This window comes from Ranitomeya variabilis, chromosome 3 (genome assembly GCF_051348905.1).
Source record: "Ranitomeya variabilis isolate aRanVar5 chromosome 3, aRanVar5.hap1, whole genome shotgun sequence".
Taxonomy (NCBI): domain Eukaryota; kingdom Metazoa; phylum Chordata; class Amphibia; order Anura; family Dendrobatidae; genus Ranitomeya; species Ranitomeya variabilis.
Genome location: NC_135234.1, coordinates 679,154,457 through 679,173,632, shown reverse-complemented (window position 1 = coordinate 679,173,632; position 19,176 = coordinate 679,154,457). Strand labels below are relative to the sequence as shown.

Sequence of the window (19,176 nt, the reverse complement as noted above, 5' to 3'; positions counted from 1 at the left end):
GGAAGCCCACGGCCACAAATAGCCTGTTACATTTCAACAGTTTTCATCTGTTGCACCTTAAAACAGGTATTCCAAAGGGCCAATTTTTCAGGATTAGGAGAAACTGTAGTGAATCTAGTGATCACAAGGATTTTACTACACACTCACGTGATCTTACAGCGCGTTTTCGAGAACGGGGCTACCCCAAACGGGTGATTTCCCGCGCTTTCTCTGCCGCTAATTATAGCAATAGGGGGGATCTCCTACAAAGTCAAGCCAAAATTGCGGAGAAACCACTTGGGATTATTACAATGTTTAATAACCAGTGGCAAGATTTGCGGGGTATTCTATCGAAATATTGGGGTATCTTACAAAGCGAATCCAAACTGCTTCCCCATATTGCCCCTCACCCTAATCTAGTCGCCAGAAGGGCCAGAAGTTTCAGGGACTTTTTAAGCCACAGTCATTTCCAGCGTCCTGTTACAAAAATTCGTAGGGGAGGTAGACTGATGGGTACTTTTCCATGTGGAAATTGCAGCATTTGTCCGTTTACCAGTGGCAATGAAAGAATTACGGTGCCCTCTTTGTTTCCACAGACTCCCACCAAGGCCTACTTCAATTGCAGGTCCCGGAATTTGGTCTATGCATTGGTGTGTCCGTGTCCAAAAGTGTACGTGGGCCAAACAACACAAGAACTCAGGAGGCGCATACAGCAACACCTCTCGACCATTACAACAGCACAAAAGGACAAGTCAAAAGGAAAAACACTTACCACTGTGGCTGCGCATTATCTGGCTGAACACAACTCGCAATGGGCTGGCACGAAGGTGCTTGGACTTGAGGCAGTACACATGAACATCAGGGGAGGAAACGTTACTCTTGAACTGTTGAAAAGGGAATCTAAGTGGATTTTTGACTTAAATTGTGTCATACCCATGGGCATAAACGAAGACCTATTATTTACCGGTTTTTATAAACAATGAGTTTTTTTAAACAATGAGTTTCGTCATCATCTGGCATTGTCTTTGTATTTGCTGGTTTATGGCTGTATGTATTCTATTTGTATTCTTTTACAGGCCATACCCCGTATGGGGTGTCCACTTAATTTCTCCGTGGTTTTTCTCTCTTTTTTTCTTCTTGGTGGGTAGTTCCTTGTATATCCCCTTTTTACGGATTTGTATACCCTTCATATGCTACCACTAAGTATCGATGCATATTGCATATGAGTGCACTCTGTTCTTACATATCGTGCATAAACGTGCACAATACTCTTACATACAGTGCTTGTAAAGCACATACTTGTGTAACGGTAATAAATATACCTCTAGTCTCGGTTAAACAGTATTCTTTACATTATGAATATGGCCCCTTTTTGAGTTATTTGTTTTTTGTTTGTTTTTTATCATTTTTTTTCCATTTTTATTCATTTGTCATTCTTATTTTTATTTTTATTTTTATTTTTATTTTTTGTGCATTTTTCTTTCACCATGTATTTATTATTTATTATTATTTTTTATTTATTATTATTATTATTATTATTATTACTTATTATTTATTATTTTTATTTTTATTATTTACCATTTTCACTTATTCAAATCAATTTGTTTTATTATCTTTATTAATATTTTTTATGTTTGTTATATTGTTTGTTTGCTCACATCTCAACACAGGTTATACGCAGCCATTGAATTCAACATTCTGCATTATCAGGCTTTTTGGGCCACCATATTCATTTGTCTCTCATTGTTTAGACTAACCTGCATTTATTCCCGGGGGAGTCTTAGACTTTGCGCAAGCGCATTCCCCGCAGTGTGCGTGCTGCTTTGGCAACTCAGAGCGGACTGCCCACTTCCGCTCTGTGAAGCCGGCGCATGCGCAGTGCCTACACGCCGGGCCCGGCACTTTCAGACGCCATTGCTGAATCCCCATGTGGCGCTCCCAGCGGCCTCACAGCTGCTTTCGGTAAGTGTACCGTTCATTTGATATTTAAGCAGGAGGCAGGACAGTGGGGCACTACCCCTGACGAAGCCACAGTTTAGTGGCGACACGCGTTGGGTGCCTCTGTCCGCACCTCTCTTTTCCACAGGGTACACATGCCCTATTGACCTGGCCTGACCCTGCTTTACACTGGTACCTTAGGGACATGACGGTCATTGGTTGATCTCTATTTCGGGCGGTTGGTTTCATGCAAGGTGGACATGGGTCAGTATATTCATCTTTGTATTAGTCTTTACTAACCAGCATTTCTGCCCTTTACGGTTTATATGGGCATTTACCTGTCCTGCATGTCATCACGTCCTTTGTGGCATTCATGGTATTTTTCTTTACGGTGCTTAATAATATTACCTTAGGGTACTGGCCAGGTTGTTATTATATATTTATTTATTTTTTGCGCCATTTAGGTGTTATTGTACTTTGTACATGTGAATTATACCCTGTTGTGGGAGGTGCGGTCTTTTGCCTTATTATAGGCTCTGTGTATATTGGGATATTGCATATCCCTTTGTTTTAAATGCTTTTAGTGTGTTTTGTTTCCTGCATATATGTTTAATAAAGCTGTGTTATTTATTCATATAAGTGGTGACTCCCGTTTATAAGGCCTACCTTTTTCTTGTAGTATACATGTGGCACTTTTTCAGGCCTTGGTTAGAGTCCCAGTGACCGTGGTGCCCCCATTTGTCTATGGTTGGTACATTGTTTACATGCGGTTGTCTTTCTCTCCGCATTTTCTGGGTGTTGGCACATGGTCGTGTTGTTTACATTGATTATTGATTACTCATATTTTTGTTTTTTTAGTTATTATCATTATGGATCTGGCAGCTAGGGAGGCTGCATGGAGTAGCCAGGTTAAGAATCTATTTCATGATGATATTTTGGTGGGCTCAGACAGTGGCTCTGGAACTGATGGTTTCCATCAGGTGACTAGGGAGTTAATGAATTTGCATAAAACATACGCCAAAACGTGGTGGAACCTAAAAACCCTGGAAGAGTACAAGCGAGTGGGCATCATTCCCAGGGGTCTTAGGGTACAAATTTTTCCTGCTTGGGAGGTAGATGCCGGGTTTCAGAAGACCTGGGAGTCGGGTCTCTCTAAATGTTCATTCATCATTTTGGACATGCTTATTGAACACGACCAGGGAGTTTTGAGGTCCATGAAGGACAAACTCCAGACATGTGAAGGCAAATTAAGTGGATTTGACTATAAAACTTTGGTGGAACCGTTTCAGGGCCAGCTTAAAACGACCCTTGACGCTTTTGAAAAAGAAATTACCAGCAAAAAAAGACAGAAATTCAAAAGAGACCAGGTGGACTTCAAAAATGGTCAAGCCTTCAAGTGGTCACATAAGGGGAACAGGAGGCCTGGTAATAGGGTGGATCAGGCTGAGATTGGTACGGCCACGCAGTCGGATACACATTCCAGTGACGGTTTTTTATCCTCCGAAATGAGCGACACCGAAGGCGCAGGAGGAGGGGCCGCAGGAGGAGATACGGCCCAAAAGAGGCGTACCCGGAATCGCAAAATTTGGTCACCCCGGTATCCACGGGAGACACGTCAGAACAGGAGACGCCAATACTAGGACCACCACCAACCACTGGTAAGTTACAGATCATTAATTTATCTAATTATGCTTTATCAGAATGCGAAACCAAGCTTTTGGAAAAAGGTCTTTCGTTTTGTCCCACAAGTGGGCTTGATAAATTTACATTTATAAAAGATGTTTACCTGTTTTGCAGACAGTTAACGTTTAAATTACTTTATCATCGCCCTTCCACCCTAGATGAATTGCCCTTGGCTGATAGACTGGTTCTGAGGGACCTTCTGGACCTACTGGAAGAGGGGGAAGAGTGCCAGCCCAGAAGAAAATTCACTGGAAGACTCCCCTCACAAGCCACACCTCCATTTACGTTGTACCCGGCGGTACAGAGCTTTTTCAATGCTGTATGTAGAGAGGTACACGACCTTAAGCTTGATCCCATTAGAGGGAAAAATATAAGTAAAAAAGATCAGATTACTTTGGCGAGACTGGGCTCTAATAGGGATTTTGTCATCCGTGAGGCGGATAAGGGGGGCAATTTGGTGATTTGGCCGGTTGACCTTTACACACAAGAAGCCTTGCGCCAATTAGGGGATAAGGAGTGTTATCAAGTACTTCCCTCTGATCCTACGTGTGTCTTTCAGGGTAAATTGAAACGTCTACTGGAGGCAGCGTATACACGGAACATCATCAACAAACGAGAACAGGATTTTCTCAGTAACCACCATCCCAGGACTCCCACCTTCTACATGCTTCCGAAGGTGCATAAATCCTTACAGGCCCCTCCGGGTAGGCCTATAGTCTCGGGGATTGGTGGGTTACTTGAGCGGCCGTGCATCTATATTGATTTTTTTCTTCAGCCCTTAGTTGTGTCCCTCAAGTCTCATGTCAAGGACTCCACTTCTCTCATTCTACAACTTCAGGATCTGGTGATACCGGCGGGGGCGTGGCTTGTTACCCTTGACGTGGAGTCACTGTATACGTGCATTTCACACGAACTAGGTATACGTGCTGTGGCTTTCTTTTTGGATTCCAACACTACAGGGGATAGAGGACATGATTCCTTTATTCTTGATCTGTTGCTGTTTGTTCTGGATCAGAACTATTTTATTTTTGACCGGGTGTACTATAGGCAAGTAAGAGGCACTGCCATGGGGGCACGGTGTGCCCCCGCGTACGCCAACCTCTTTTTGGGATGGTGGGAGGTCACAAGGGTTTTCTGTCTGGACCACTTTTTTGAACATGTTATAAAGTGGTTTCGTTATATTGACGATGTTGTGTTTATCTGGACAGGTACGCTTGATCAATGCAAAGAATTTGTGGGCACATTGAATGACAATCCCTGGAACATACGGCTTACCTCACAATACTCCCAGACGGATATTGAGTTTTTGGATTTAAGACTGCAAATCAATGGATCAAAAATATCTACAACTCTGTATCGGAAGCCCACGGCCACAAATAGCCTGTTACATTTCAACAGTTTTCATCTGTTGCACCTTAAAACAGGTATTCCAAAGGGCCAATTTTTCAGGATTAGGAGAAACTGTAGTGATCACAAGGATTTTACTACACACTCACGTGATCTTACAGCGCGTTTTCGAGAACGGGGCTACCCCAAACGGGTGATTTCCCGCGCTTTCTCTGCCGCTAATTATAGCAATAGGGGGGATCTCCTACAAAGTCAAGCCAAAATTGCGGAGAAACCACTTGGGATTATTACAATGTTTAATAACCAGTGGCAAGATTTGCGGGGTATTCTATCGAAATATTGGGGTATCTTACAAAGCGAATCCAAACTGCTTCCCCATATTGCCCCTCACCCTAATCTAGTCGCCAGAAGGGCCAGAAGTTTCAGGGACTTTTTAAGCCACAGTCATTTCCAGCGTCCTGTTACAAAAATTCGTAGGGGAGGTAGACTGATGGGTACTTTTCCATGTGGAAATTGCAGCATTTGTCCGTTTACCAGTGGCAATGAAAGAATTACGGTGCCCTCTTTGTTTCCACAGACTCCCACCAAGGCCTACTTCAATTGCAGGTCCCGGAATTTGGTCTATGCATTGGTGTGTCCGTGTCCAAAAGTGTACGTGGGCCAAACAACACAAGAACTCAGGAGGCGCATACAGCAACACCTCTCGACCATTACAACAGCACAAAAGGACAAGTCAAAAGGAAAAACACTTACCACTGTGGCTGCGCATTATCTGGCTGAACACAACTCGCAATGGGCTGGCACGAAGGTGCTTGGACTTGAGGCAGTACACATGAACATCAGGGGAGGAAACGTTACTCTTGAACTGTTGAAAAGGGAATCTAAGTGGATTTTTGACTTAAATTGTGTCATACCCATGGGCATAAACGAAGACCTATTATTTACCGGTTTTTATAAACAATGAGTTTTTTTAAACAATGAGTTTCGTCATCATCTGGCATTGTCTTTGTATTTGCTGGTTTATGGCTGTATGTATTCTATTTGTATTCTTTTACAGGCCATACCCCGTATGGGGTGTCCACTTAATTTCTCCGTGGTTTTTCTCTCTTTTTTTCTTCTTGGTGGGTAGTTCCTTGTATATCCCCTTTTTACGGATTTGTATACCCTTCATATGCTACCACTAAGTATCGATGCATATTGCATATGAGTGCACTCTGTTCTTACATATAGTGCATAAACGTGCACAATACTCTTACATACAGTGCTTGTAAAGCACATACTTGTGTAACGGTAATAAATATACCTCTAGTCTCGGTTAAACAGTATTCTTTACATTATGAATATGGCCCCTTTTTGAGTTATTTGTTTTTTGTTTGTTTTTTATCATTTTTTTTCCATTTTTATTCATTTGTCATTCTTATTTTTATTTTTATTTTTATTTTTATTTTTTGTGCATTTTTCTTTCACCATGTATTTATTATTTATTATTATTTTTTATTTATTATTATTATTATTACTTATTATTTATTATTTTTATTTTTATTATTTACCATTTTCACTTATTCAAATCAATTTGTTTTATTATCTTTATTAATATTTTTTATGTTTGTTATATTGTTTGTTTGCTCACATCTCAACACAGGTTATACGCAGCCATTGAATTCAACATTCTGCATTATCAGGCTTTTTGGGCCACCATATTCATTTGTCTCTCATTGTTTAGACTAACCTGCATTTATTCCCGGGGGAGTCTTAGACTTTGCGCAAGCGCATTCCCCGCAGTGTGCGTGCTGCTTTGGCAACTCAGAGCGGACTGCCCACTTCCGCTCTGTGAAGCCGGCGCATGCGCAGTGCCTACACGCCGGGCCCGGCACTTTCAGACGCCATTGCTGAATCCCCATGTGGCGCTCCCAGCGGCCTCACAGCTGCTTTCGGTAAGTGTACCGTTCATTTGATATTTAAGCAGGAGGCAGGACAGTGGGGCACTACCCCTGACGAAGCCACAGTTTAGTGGCGACACGCGTTGGGTGCCTCTGTCCGCACCTCTCTTTTCCACAGGGTACACATGCCCTATTGACCTGGCCTGACCCTGCTTTACACTGGTACCTTAGGGACATGACGGTCATTGGTTGATCTCTATTTCGGGCGGTTGGTTTCATGCAAGGTGGACATGGGTCAGTATATTCATCTTTGTATTAGTCTTTACTAACCAGCATTTCTGCCCTTTACGGTTTATATGGGCATTTACCTGTCCTGCATGTCATCACGTCCTTTGTGGCATTCATGGTATTTTTCTTTACGGTGCTTAATAATATTACCTTAGGGTACTGGCCAGGTTGTTATTATATATTTATTTATTTTTTGCGCCATTTAGGTGTTATTGTACTTTGTACATGTGAATTATACCCTGTTGTGGGAGGTGCGGTCTTTTGCCTTATTATAGGCTCTGTGTATATTGGGATATTGCATATCCCTTTGTTTTAAATGCTTTTAGTGTGTTTTGTTTCCTGCATATATGTTTAATAAAGCTGTGTTATTTATTCATATAAGTGGTGACTCCCGTTTATAAGGCCTACCTTTTTCTTGTAGTATACATGTGGCACTTTTTCAGGCCTTGGTTAGAGTCCCAGTGACCGTGGTGCCCCCATTTGTCTATGGTTGGCTTTTCCTATCTCCTTCCCAAACCTGACATGATATGAGACATGGTTTACATACAGTAAACCATCTCATATCCCTTTTTTTTTTTTTGCATATTCCACACTACTAATGTTAGTAGTGTGTATGTGCAAAATTTGGGCGCTGTAGCTTGTAAAATAAAGGGTTAAATCGCGGAAAAAATTGGCATGGGCTCCCGCGCAATTTTCTCCGCCAGAGTGGTAAAGCCAGTGACTGAGGGCAGATATTAATAGCCTAGAGAGGGTCCATGGTTATTGGCCCCCCCTGGCTAAAAACATCTGCCCCCAGCCACCCCAGAAAAGGCACATCTGGAAGATGCGCCTATTCTGGCACTTGGCCACTCTCTTCCCACTCCCGTGTAGCGGTGGGATATGGGGTAATGAAGGGTTAATGTCACCTTGCTATTGTAAGGTGACATTAAGCCAGATTAATAATGGAGAGGCGTCAATCTGACTGACCCGTTGAAGCGCCCGACAGGCGCGAAACGGCCGTCGTCAGACCTGCCGCTCTCTATGTACAGCACCCCCGGTCGTGAAGATGTTTTAACGATGTTTGAATAAAGTTACCTGCACTGGATGATCGGCGAGTGCGCTCCTTTCTTTACTTTTGCCATTTGAATATGACTGCATTCAGCGGAGCACAGCACCCAGGATCGGACGCCTGAACCAGCGTACGCAGGTGAGCGGTTCCCACTATATGTCATAAGCTGTAGTGCGGTCCGGCTGTTTTTCTTTATTTTTGCATATATATATATATATATATATATATACTGTATATATGTTTTGACGAACATTTGAGCCCATAAATCCATTAGATGTCGGTTTTGCAAGCCTGCGAGTAAATATCGCAGTACGAATGCCATATGGATTACATACGGAGGATGACATGCACAAAATACGCTGCCACACCCTGCCTACGGATGACATACGGATCACTATTTTGGGAACATTTCTGTGTATTACGGCCGTAAAAAACGGACCGTATTTTCATACGCTGAGTGTGACGCCGGCCTAAGGCTGCCGTCACCCTATCAGTATTTAGTCAGTATTTTACAACAGTATTTGTAACCAGGAGTGGAACAACTAGAGGAAAAGTATAATAGAAACACGTCACCACTTCTGTATTTATCACCCACTCCTGGTTTTGGCTTACAAATACTGATGAGAAATACTGGCCAAATACTGATAGTGTGACTGCAGCCAAAAACTCACTAAAATCGCATCATAAGCACAAAGCCTTTGGCTATGTTCACATAGGGTTGGGTTTTTGCAGCGTTTTGCAAATTTTAAGCTGCATTTTACAGTACCAGCAAAGTCTATGAGATTTCAGAAATCTCATGCACACACAATGGTTTTATTTTCCTGACTGATTTGGAAAACTAATGTGTCTTTGAAAACTGCAGCATGTCGCTTCTTTCAGCGTTTTTTCTGCGTATTTGCAGCATTTTATCACCCATAGGAAACAATGGGTAAGTGCAAAAATGCAGCACAAAAACGCAGGTAGCAATTTTTGGTGCACAAATCTAAGGAAGTTAGTCATGCTTTTTTTGGGCCACTAAACTTTATCAGCATGCACAAGAGACAATAAGGGTATGTGCACACGTTGCGATTTTTACTGCGGATCCGCAGCATTTTTGACGCTGTGGATCCGCAGCAGTTTTCCATTCGGTGTACAGTACCATGTTAACCTATGAAAAATAAAAACCGCTGTGCACATGCTGCGGAAAAAAACGCAGCATGTCAATTCTTTGTGCGGAATCCGCAGCGGTTTGACACCTGCTCCATATTAAAAAAACCCGCAGGTGTAAAACCGCAGTAGAATCCGCACAAAAACCGCAGAAAATCCGCAGTAAAACCGCGATAAATCCGCAAGAAAAACGCAGTGTTTTTGCCCTGCGGATTTATCAAAATCAATGCGGAAAAATCCGCACACCAGTCCGCAGCGTGTGCACATAGCCTAACAACGCAGCAAATGCGCAGCACAAAAAAACGCAGCAAAACCTGCTTTTTGTAAGCAGCTTCTTTACTGCCAAGAGAGCAGGTTTTGCCTGCAGAAAAAAACGCAGCAAAAACACAACGCATGAAATTAGTCATAAAGTAGTAAAATACTTATAGAACTTTTCTTTGGAGACTCTGCAGAATGGCACTGTGTGAGCCTTTGTAAGAATTAAAATGGACTCCAAAATTATTTTTAGTAATTGGTAAATGTTCTAAAAAATATTAGTGAAAAAAAATTGTTGTCATAAAGGGTTTTCAAAGCTGTATCCACTAAGAGTGAGTTGATTGCATCTGCCATTGAGTTCTTCAATTATTTAGTTTATTACTACAAGTCTTTATTTTTCTACAGCCAGAGTTTGTGAATTTATGTTTTTGGTATGTGCCACCAAGCCTTCGAAACCATGAAAATTCCCTGGATTTCTGGACTAGACTTGGAAAGGTATTTTAGCACCTGATAGTCATTCATTTGTAATCTATAGTATTTAAAGGGAATTTATCAGTAGGATCAACCCTCCTAAACTGTCTATATGGGCATGTAGGTATAGGAAGCTGAATAAAATGATACCTTAATATCTGTAATCTGATGTCTTAATCCAGAGAATCTATGTTTTTCTTATATGTAAATGAGCTGTTCCAGGCTATGGGCTGGACACTGATCTGCATGAGAATCTGCCACCAGAGCTTAGTTTGAAAAAAAAAAAAAGGGAAGTTACCAGTGTGAGACATGTAACTAACACAGAACAGTAGAACTGAACTTTGTGTCATAACAAACATGTTAGCAGCTGCAGCTCTCACAGCTCTGCTGTATTGTACTGTCTGCCTGTGAGATGGAAGCCGAGAGAAACCTGTAGATGTGTCAGTTTTAATCACACACAGCTCTGCTGAGAGATCAGGAGAGTAGAGAGCGGCCATCACACATCACACTGATAACTCATCATTTCATGTATAATAATCTCTGGAGGCAGATTCTCAGTTAGATCGATTTCCGGCCCATAGCCCTGAACAGCTCATTTAATTTACATGTAAGAAATATGTGGATCTCTCTGGAATAAGACATCGGATCGCAGATGTAACACCCCAGGTAACCGGTTATTACAGTGGCATTGCTTTCCTCACAGGGAGAGTGATGTCATACTTGGAAGCAGAAAAGGATCCATTTAACAGGTTATTAAGCACCTACAACACCATTCTGACTTCAGGCCAGAAGGGGGAGCTCTACACCCAACTTCAGGGGAGCTGCTCTCTCTGGTCAGGAGGAGGAGTCAGTTGCTAGGCCATTGCTAGGCTGTTACGAAGAGTTAGTAGTTGGTGAGAGGAGAGCGACATGTGAGGAAGGGAATCTGGAGCCGTGCAGCTCCTGGGAAGGAAACACAGAACAGAGCAACTGATTAAGAGACTGAAAGGGAAAAGAGGCAAAGGTGAAGTTAAGACCAGAGGAGAATAGCTGCAATTTAGCTACCTCTTGACAGAGCACAGACACCGGTGGCCGGAAAACCGAGGTTGTGAGGGGCTCTAAGACTCACAGTAGAAACCGGCAGGACAACTGTTATGGTTCTGGTGGTTAGGAACACATGAACTGACCAGATAAGTAAACCGAAAATAAGGACAAGCTCTGGGAATGTGGGAACTTTACTGACCGCAATCCTGATCCTATCAAACACACACTATAGGCAGCCGTGGAGCGTACCTGACTCGGCCTAGACGCCTCTTCACAGCCTGAGAAACTAGCTACCCCTAGAGAGAATCAAAGCCTCACTTGCCTCAGAGAAATTTTCCCCAAAGTGAGAGCAGCCCCCCACAAATAATAATGGTGAGATAAGAGGAAAACACAAACATAGAAATGAAAACAGGTTTTAGCAAATGAGGCCCGCTAATAACTAAATAGTCAGAAGATAGCAAGGAATCTGTGCGGTCAGTATAAAATACTACAAAAATTATCCACGCAGAGAATACAAAAAGACCCCCACACCGACTCACGATGTGAGGGGCGCAACTCCGCACCCCAGAGCTTCCAGCTAGCAATCAAATAGCATATAAGCAAGCTGGACTGAACTCATCATATACTGAGAAACATTTTCAAAAAGCAATGAGCAAAAATGAACTAGTATGAACTTAGCTTCTCCACGAGGAGACAGGTCACAAGGGAAGTCCAGAGAGATCTGAACCAGTACTGAATACAACGACAGCAGGCAACAAGTAAAGGTCCAGGTGGAGTTAAATAGGCAGCAAGCCTAGCAGGAAATGAGGCAGCTGGAGTCCAGCTACAGACCAGCCGTAACACTCAAAGCCACCAGAGGGAGCCCATGAACAGAACTCACAAAGTACCACTCATGACCACAGGAGGGAGCCCGAGAACGGAATTCACAACAGTACCACCCCCTTGAGGAGGGGTCACCAAACCCTCACCAGAGCCCCCAGGCCGATCAGGACGAGCCAAATGAAAGGCACGAACCAAATCGGCAGCATGGACATCAGAGGCAACAACCCAGGAATTATCCTCCTGACCATAGCCCTTCCATTTAACCAAGTACTGAAGCTTCCGTCTCGAAATACGAGAATCCAAGATCTTCTCCACCACATACTCCAATTCTCCCTCGACCAACACCGGAGCAGGAGGATCAACAGAAGGAACCACAGGCACCACATACCTCCGCAACAATGACCTATGGAACACATTATGAATGGCAAAAGATGCTGGGAGGTCCAAACGAAATGACACAGGATTGAGGATTTCTGAAATCTTATAAGGACCGATGAAACGAGGTTTAAACTTAGGAGAGGAAACCTTCATAGGAACGTAACGAGATGACAACCATACCAAATCCCCCACACGACGTCGGGGACCCACACAGCGACGGCGATTAGCAAAGCGCTGAGCCTTCTCCTGTGACAACGTCAAATTGTCCACTACGTGGTTCCAAATCTGCTGCAACCTATCCACCACAGAATCCACCCCAGGACAGTCAGAAGGCTCAACCTGACCTGAGGAAAAACGAGGATGAAAACCAGAATTACAAAAAAAAGGCGAAACCAAAGTAGCAGAACTAGCCCGATTATTAAGGGCGAACTCAGCCAATGGCAAAAAAGTCACCCAATCATCCTGATCAGCAGAAACAAAACATCTCAGATAAGCTTCCAAGGTCTGATTAGTTCGTTCGGTTTGGCCATTCGTCTGAGGATGGAAGGCCGAAGAAAAAGACAAATCAATGCCCATCTTAGCACAAAAGGACCGCCAAAATCTGGACACAAACTGGGATCCTCTGTCAGACACAATGTTCTCCGGAATACCATGCAAACGAACCACATTCTGTAAAAACAGCGGAACCAAATCAGAGGAGGAGGGCAACTTAGGCAAGGGCACCAAATGGACCATTTTAGAAAAACGATCACAAATCACCCAGATGACAGACATCCTCTGAGAGACTGGAAGATCCGAAATAAAATCCATGGAAATATGCGTCCAAGGCCTCTTCGGGACAGGCAAAGGCAAAAGCAATCCACTGGTACGAGAACAGCAAGGCTTGGCCCGAGCACAAATCCCACAGGACTGCACAAAGGAACGCACATCCAGCGACAAGGAAGGCCACCAAAAGGACCTGGCCACCAGATCCCTGGTACCAAAAATCCCAGGATGACCCACCAACACCGAAGAATGAACCTCGGAAATAACTCTACTGGTCCATCTATCCGGGACAAACAGTCTCTCCGGTGGACAACGGTCAGGTCTATCGGCCTGAAATTCCTGCAGCACCCGCCGCAAATCAGGGGAGATGGCAGACAAAATCACCCCCTCTCTGAGGATACCAGCCGGCTCAGAAACTCCCGGAGAGTCAGGCACAAAACTCCTAGAAAGGGCATCAGCCTTCACATTCTTTGAGCCCGGAAGGTACGAAACCACGAAATCAAAACGGGAGAAAAACAGCGACCAACGAGCTTGTCTAGGATTTAACCGCTTGGCAGACTCGAGATAAATCAAATTCTTGTGATCCGTCAAGACCACCACGCGATGCTTGGCTCCCTCAAGCCAATGTCGCCACTCCTCGAATGCCCACTTCATTGCCAACAACTCCCGATTACCAACATCATAATTCCGCTCGGCAGGCGAAAACTTTCTAGAAAAGAAAGCACATGGTCTCATTACCGAGCCATCAGAGCTTCTCTGTGACAAGACAGCCCCTGCTCCAATCTCAGAAGCATCAACCTCGACCTGAAAGGGAAGAGAGACATCAGGCTGACGCAAGACAGGAGCCGAAGAAAACCGACGTTTCAGCTCCTGAAAGGCCTCAACGGCCGCAGAAGACCAATTCGTCACATCAGCACCCTTTCTAGTCAAATCCGTCAAAGGTTTAACCACACTAGAAAAATTAGTGATGAAGCGACGGTAAAAATTAGCAAAGCCCAAGAACTTCTGAAGACTCTTCACCGATGTAGGTTGAGTCCAGTCATAGATGGCCTGGACTTTAACTGGATCCATCTCGATAGTAGAAGGGGAAAAAATAAAGCCCAAAAAGGAAACCTTCTGGACTCCAAAGAGGCATTTAGAGCCCTTCACAAACAAGGCATTGGCACGCAGGACCTGAAACACCATCCTGACCTGCTTCACATGGGACTCCCAATCATCAGAAAAGACCAAAATATCATCCAGGTACACAATCATAAATCTATCCAGATACTCTCGGAAGATGTCGTGCATGAAGGACTGAAACACGGAAGGGGCATTAGAAAGCCCAAAAGGCATCACCAAGTACTCAAAATGACCTTCGGGCGTATTAAATGCTGTTTTCCATTCATCGCCCTGCTTTATACGCACAAGATTATAAGCTCCTCGAAGATCTATCTTGGTGAACCAACTAGCCCCCCTAATCCGAGCAAACAGATCGGACAGCAGAGGCAAAGGGTACTGAAATTTGACCGTGATTTTATTTAGAAGACGATAATCTATACAGGGTCTCAGAGAACCATCCTTCTTGGCCACAAAAAAGAACCCTGCACCCAAAGGTGATGAGGACGGACGAATATGCCCTTTCTCCAAAGACTCCTTTATATAAGTCCGCATAGCGGTATGTTCTGGTACAGATAAATTAAAAAGTCGACCCTTAGGGAACTTACTACCAGGAATCAAATTTATAGCACAATCACAATCCCTATGAGGAGGTAGGGCACTGGATTTGGGCTCATCAAATACATCCTGGTAATCCGACAAAAATTCAGGGACTTCAGAAGGAGTAGAAGAAGCAATTGACACCAAAGGAACATCGCCATGTACCCCTTGACAACCCCAACTTGATACAGACATTGCTTTCCAATCCAGGACTGGATTATGAACCTGCAGCCATGGCAGACCCAACACGACAACATCATGCAAATTATGTAACACCAGAAAGCGAATAACCTCCTGATGTGCAGGAGTCATGCACATAGTCACTTGAGTCCAGTACTGAGGCTTATTCTTGGCCAATGGCGTAGCATCAATTCCCTTTAGTGGAATAGGGAATTGCAATGGCTCCAAGATAAAACCACAGCGCCTGGCAAATGACAAATCCATCAAATTCAGGGCAGCGCCTGAATCCACAAAAGCCATAACAGAGTAGGATGACAGGGAGCAAATCAAAGTAACAGACAAAATGAATTTAGGCTGTACAGTACCAATGGTGACAGACTTAGCGAACCTCTTTGTGCGCTTAGAACAATCAGAGATTACATGAGTGGAGTCACCACAGTAAAAGCACAACCCATTCTGACGTCTGTGATTTTGCCGTTCAATTCTGGTCAGAATCCTGTCACATTGCATAGACTCAGGCTTCTGTTCAGAAAACACTGCCAGATGGTGCACAGGTTTGCGCTCCCGCAAACGCCGATCAATTGAATGGCCAAAGACATTGACTCATTCAGACCCGCAGGCGTGGGGAACCCCACCATAACATCCTTAAGGGCTTCAGAAAGACCCTTTCTGAAAATCGCTGCCAGGGCACACTCATTCCATTGAGTGAGCACAGACCACTTCCTAAACTTGACAGTAAACCTCTGCTTCATCCTGACCCTGAGAGAGAGCCAGCAAAATCTTTTCTGCCTGGTCTACTAGATTTGGTTCCTCATAAAGCAATCCAAGCGCCAGAAAAAACGCATCCACATTTAGCAATGCAGGATCTCCTGGCGCCAGGGAGAATACCCAATCTTGAGGGTCACCACGTAACAAAGAAATAATAATTTTAACTTGCTGAGCAGGGTCACCAGAGGAACGAGGTCTCAGAGAAAGAAACAATTTGCAATTATTTTTGAAATTCAAAAACCTAGATCTATCTCCAGAGAACAGCTCAGGAATTGGTATTTTAGATTCAGACATAGGACTGTGAACTACATAATCCTGAATGCTTTGTATCCTTGTAGCGAGCTGATCCACACAAGAGGACAGACCTTGAATGTCCATATCTGCAGCTGAGTCCTGAACCACCCAGAGATTAAGGGGAGGAGAGAGGCTAAACACACTGCAGAGGAAAAAAAACAAACCTCAGAGCTTCTCTTATCCCTCTTTTGCGATGCATTAACATTTTACGGGCCTGCTGTACTGTTATGGTTCTTGTGGTTAGGAACACATGAACTGACCAGATAAGTAAACCGAAAATAAGGACAAGCTCTGGGAATGTGGGAACTTTACTGACCGCAATCCTGATCCTATCAAACACACACTATAGGCAGCCGTGGAGCGTACCTGTCTCGGCCTAGACGCCTCTTCACAGCCTGAGAAACTAGCTACCCCTAGAGAGAAACAAAGCCTCACTTGCCTCAGAGAAATTTTCCCCAAAGTGAGAGCAGCCCCCCACAAATAATAACGGTGAGATAAGAGGAAAACACAAACATAGAAATGAAAACAGGTTTTAGCAAATGAGGCCCGCTAATAACTAAATAGTCAGAAGATAGCAAGGAATCTGTGCGGTCAGTATAAAATTCTACAAAAGTATCCACGCAGAGAATACAAAAAGACCCCCACACCGACTCACGATGTGAGGGGCGCAACTCCGCACCCCAGAGCTTCCAGCTAGCAATCAAATAGCATATAAGCAAGCTGGACTGAACTCATCATATACTGAGAAACATTTTCAAAAAGCAATGAGCAAAAATGGACTAGTATGAACTTAGCTTCTCCACGAGGAGACAGGTCACAAGGGAAGTCCAGAGAGATCTGAACCAGTACTGAATACAACGACAGCAGGCAACAAGTAAAGGTCCAGGTGGAGTTAAATAGGCAGCAAGCCTAGCAGGAAACGAGGCAGCTGGAGTCCAGCTACAGACCAGCCGTAACACTCAAAGCCACCAGAGGGAGCCCATGAACAGAACTCACAAAGTACCACTCATGACCACAGGAGGGAGCCCGAGAACGGAATTCACAACAGACAACTGAACTACAGGTCACTTGCCCACCCTAACACCTGAAGACACAGTGGCTTATAGAGCCCGGGTCGTGATAGAGACCCTGCAAAAAGGCTCGAGCCACCTGTCATACAGGTTAGTGTCCCACTTACACAAAGGACAGAAAACTTGTGAGGACCTTGTTAGACAGCTATAGGCAGCAAGGAACTACACCATAGCGCTAAAGGGAAGGCTAACCCCACCTGGTAAGGGGGAAATCCCAACTTGCTTCCAAGCCAGCCAGACCACCACCAGCACCTGTGATTCGGTACCCTGGACTGTGGCTGCTTGAATTGCTTCAGTAAAGAGACTGCAACCTTGTGTCCTCTGTTTCTTATTACACCATCTTCATCTACACACGGGAGCCCTGGGGACCTTCTTCACCTGTGGGAAGTTATACCATCTAGCTGCCATAACATCATCCCAGAGGACCCCTTTAAGCAGCGTTGGTCCACACTGACCGAATACCACAGGTGGAGTCATGAACTTTCCTTATTTCCACAACCCCTTTAAAGACCATCCCTTTAACATGGGCGCCCAGGGCCACGGACTGGGTCGCCGCCGCCATGGCACATCCCTTTAAGTAACGGACCCGGTACCGAGTACCCCACTGCCCTGGCGGGTGACTCACAGACATCATGGTATAATTTGCTTCAGCTTCCAATAACGTGCGTGCCCGTATAGATAGTTTAGGAGCATGGACACTGGGAGGTACACCAAAACTGCCCACTTACAGGGCCAGCAAATCCTCACAGCCCGTAAATTTGTAGCTTAAGACTGGACAACCCCTTTATTCGTAGCTTATTGAGCACAATGCCAGACAAGCACAACTTATATTTGCCAGATGGCCAGTTCAGTTCTGTCTATCAATTAGCGCTGAGGGAAGCAGTGGTTCATGCGACCTGAGGGGGTGGGGCGATGCATCATATATTTTGGGCACGTCAAGGGTACACTGAGCACCCTAATTTTCACATCAAACTAAAGGTTGCATAGGCAGAACAAAGCCAGCATTTAGTACAACGGTATGGTTTTTACAAGGTCTAAGTCCTCTAAATGAAAAAGGCCTTATTTTAAATATTGATTTTGGGGTGACAGACTCCATTTAGGAGCTACAGGGACTGCAAATAATGACAATTTCTGTACAATGCTGCAGAACTGTATATAGAATAGGAAATAAACATTTATTATAAAATATATTACCTGTTATTCCAGGTGGCTCCTGTCTTAAAAGAAAGAATGACGAAGAAAGGATCAATGATGGTGGGATACCAGCCTCATGGGCACAGAGTTAACTTCTTCAGGCAGATCGTTGTGAATCCAGATGTGACTAAAGAAGATCTGGACTTCTTCCTAGATGAAATTGAAAGACTGGCAGAAGATCTATGAATTATCCTTTCACAGCATCCTGGAAGGAAGGACATATAATAATGTAATATATAGATATGGACAATAGTTCCAGTATGCTGAACTTATACACCCAACTGAAGGTTTGGTGAATATGGCCCACAGACAACTCCTTACTTCACTGTGAAGTCCAGCATTATTGTAATTGTGTCACCTGCAATCTAGTTATTGTAAGCCATGAGCTTATAAGTGCGAGTACAGGGAAAAGCAAGGAAATGTGCTGGCCCTATAGTCAAAGGCACTAAGGTATTTTCTTGTATTGTCCATCAGACTCAGTTGGCCTATCATCTACAAGTCAATAAATCACCAAGTAAGAATAGATACGGCTCACCCATCCAACAGTCACCAATATTTGTGCCTTCTGGTATCCATATCTTTTTTTTATAAAATGTTCAAGTTTATACAAAACACTAAAACCCTAGAAAATGTTCCATGACCTCTCCACCCACCATCCAGTCTTCTCGTTGAACAGCTCACATTTCACAAAGCGTATTCATATGATATTCTGCCAATACTATAAGAGTTTCTGGTAAGTCGAGTCTTCATCCATTACATTCTGCAGTTCCAAAGTAGGAGGAGAGTAGCAAGTAGAAAACGGGGAATTGTATGAATGGTGTTCCCTCCAAGAGAAGGAGAGGGGACCGAATGCGATTTACTTGCAGGCACAGGGGGCTCATTCAAGTCTAGAAGCAGTGCCACAACTGATCACAGATTAATATATGACATAACATAGCATTGTGAAAAA

General features: G+C 43.9%; 1 protein-coding gene across 3 annotated transcripts in view; it reads left to right on the top strand.

Annotated features, from left to right (window-relative positions):
• The window catches only part of CSAD (cysteine sulfinic acid decarboxylase), a 116,018-nt gene extending 97,156 nt beyond the window's left edge, over window positions 1–18,862 (top strand). For all 3 annotated transcript variants that reach the window (XM_077298024.1, XM_077298025.1, XM_077298026.1), the window contains 2 exons: window positions 9,970–10,059; window positions 18,240–18,862. In XM_077298024.1, coding sequence (XP_077154139.1) covers window positions 9,970–10,059; window positions 18,240–18,413 — 264 coding nt within the window. In that variant the 3' untranslated portion in view covers window positions 18,414–18,862. The remainder of the gene's footprint in view (window positions 1–9,969; window positions 10,060–18,239) is intronic.
• Window positions 18,863–19,176: the final 314 nt, after the last annotated feature.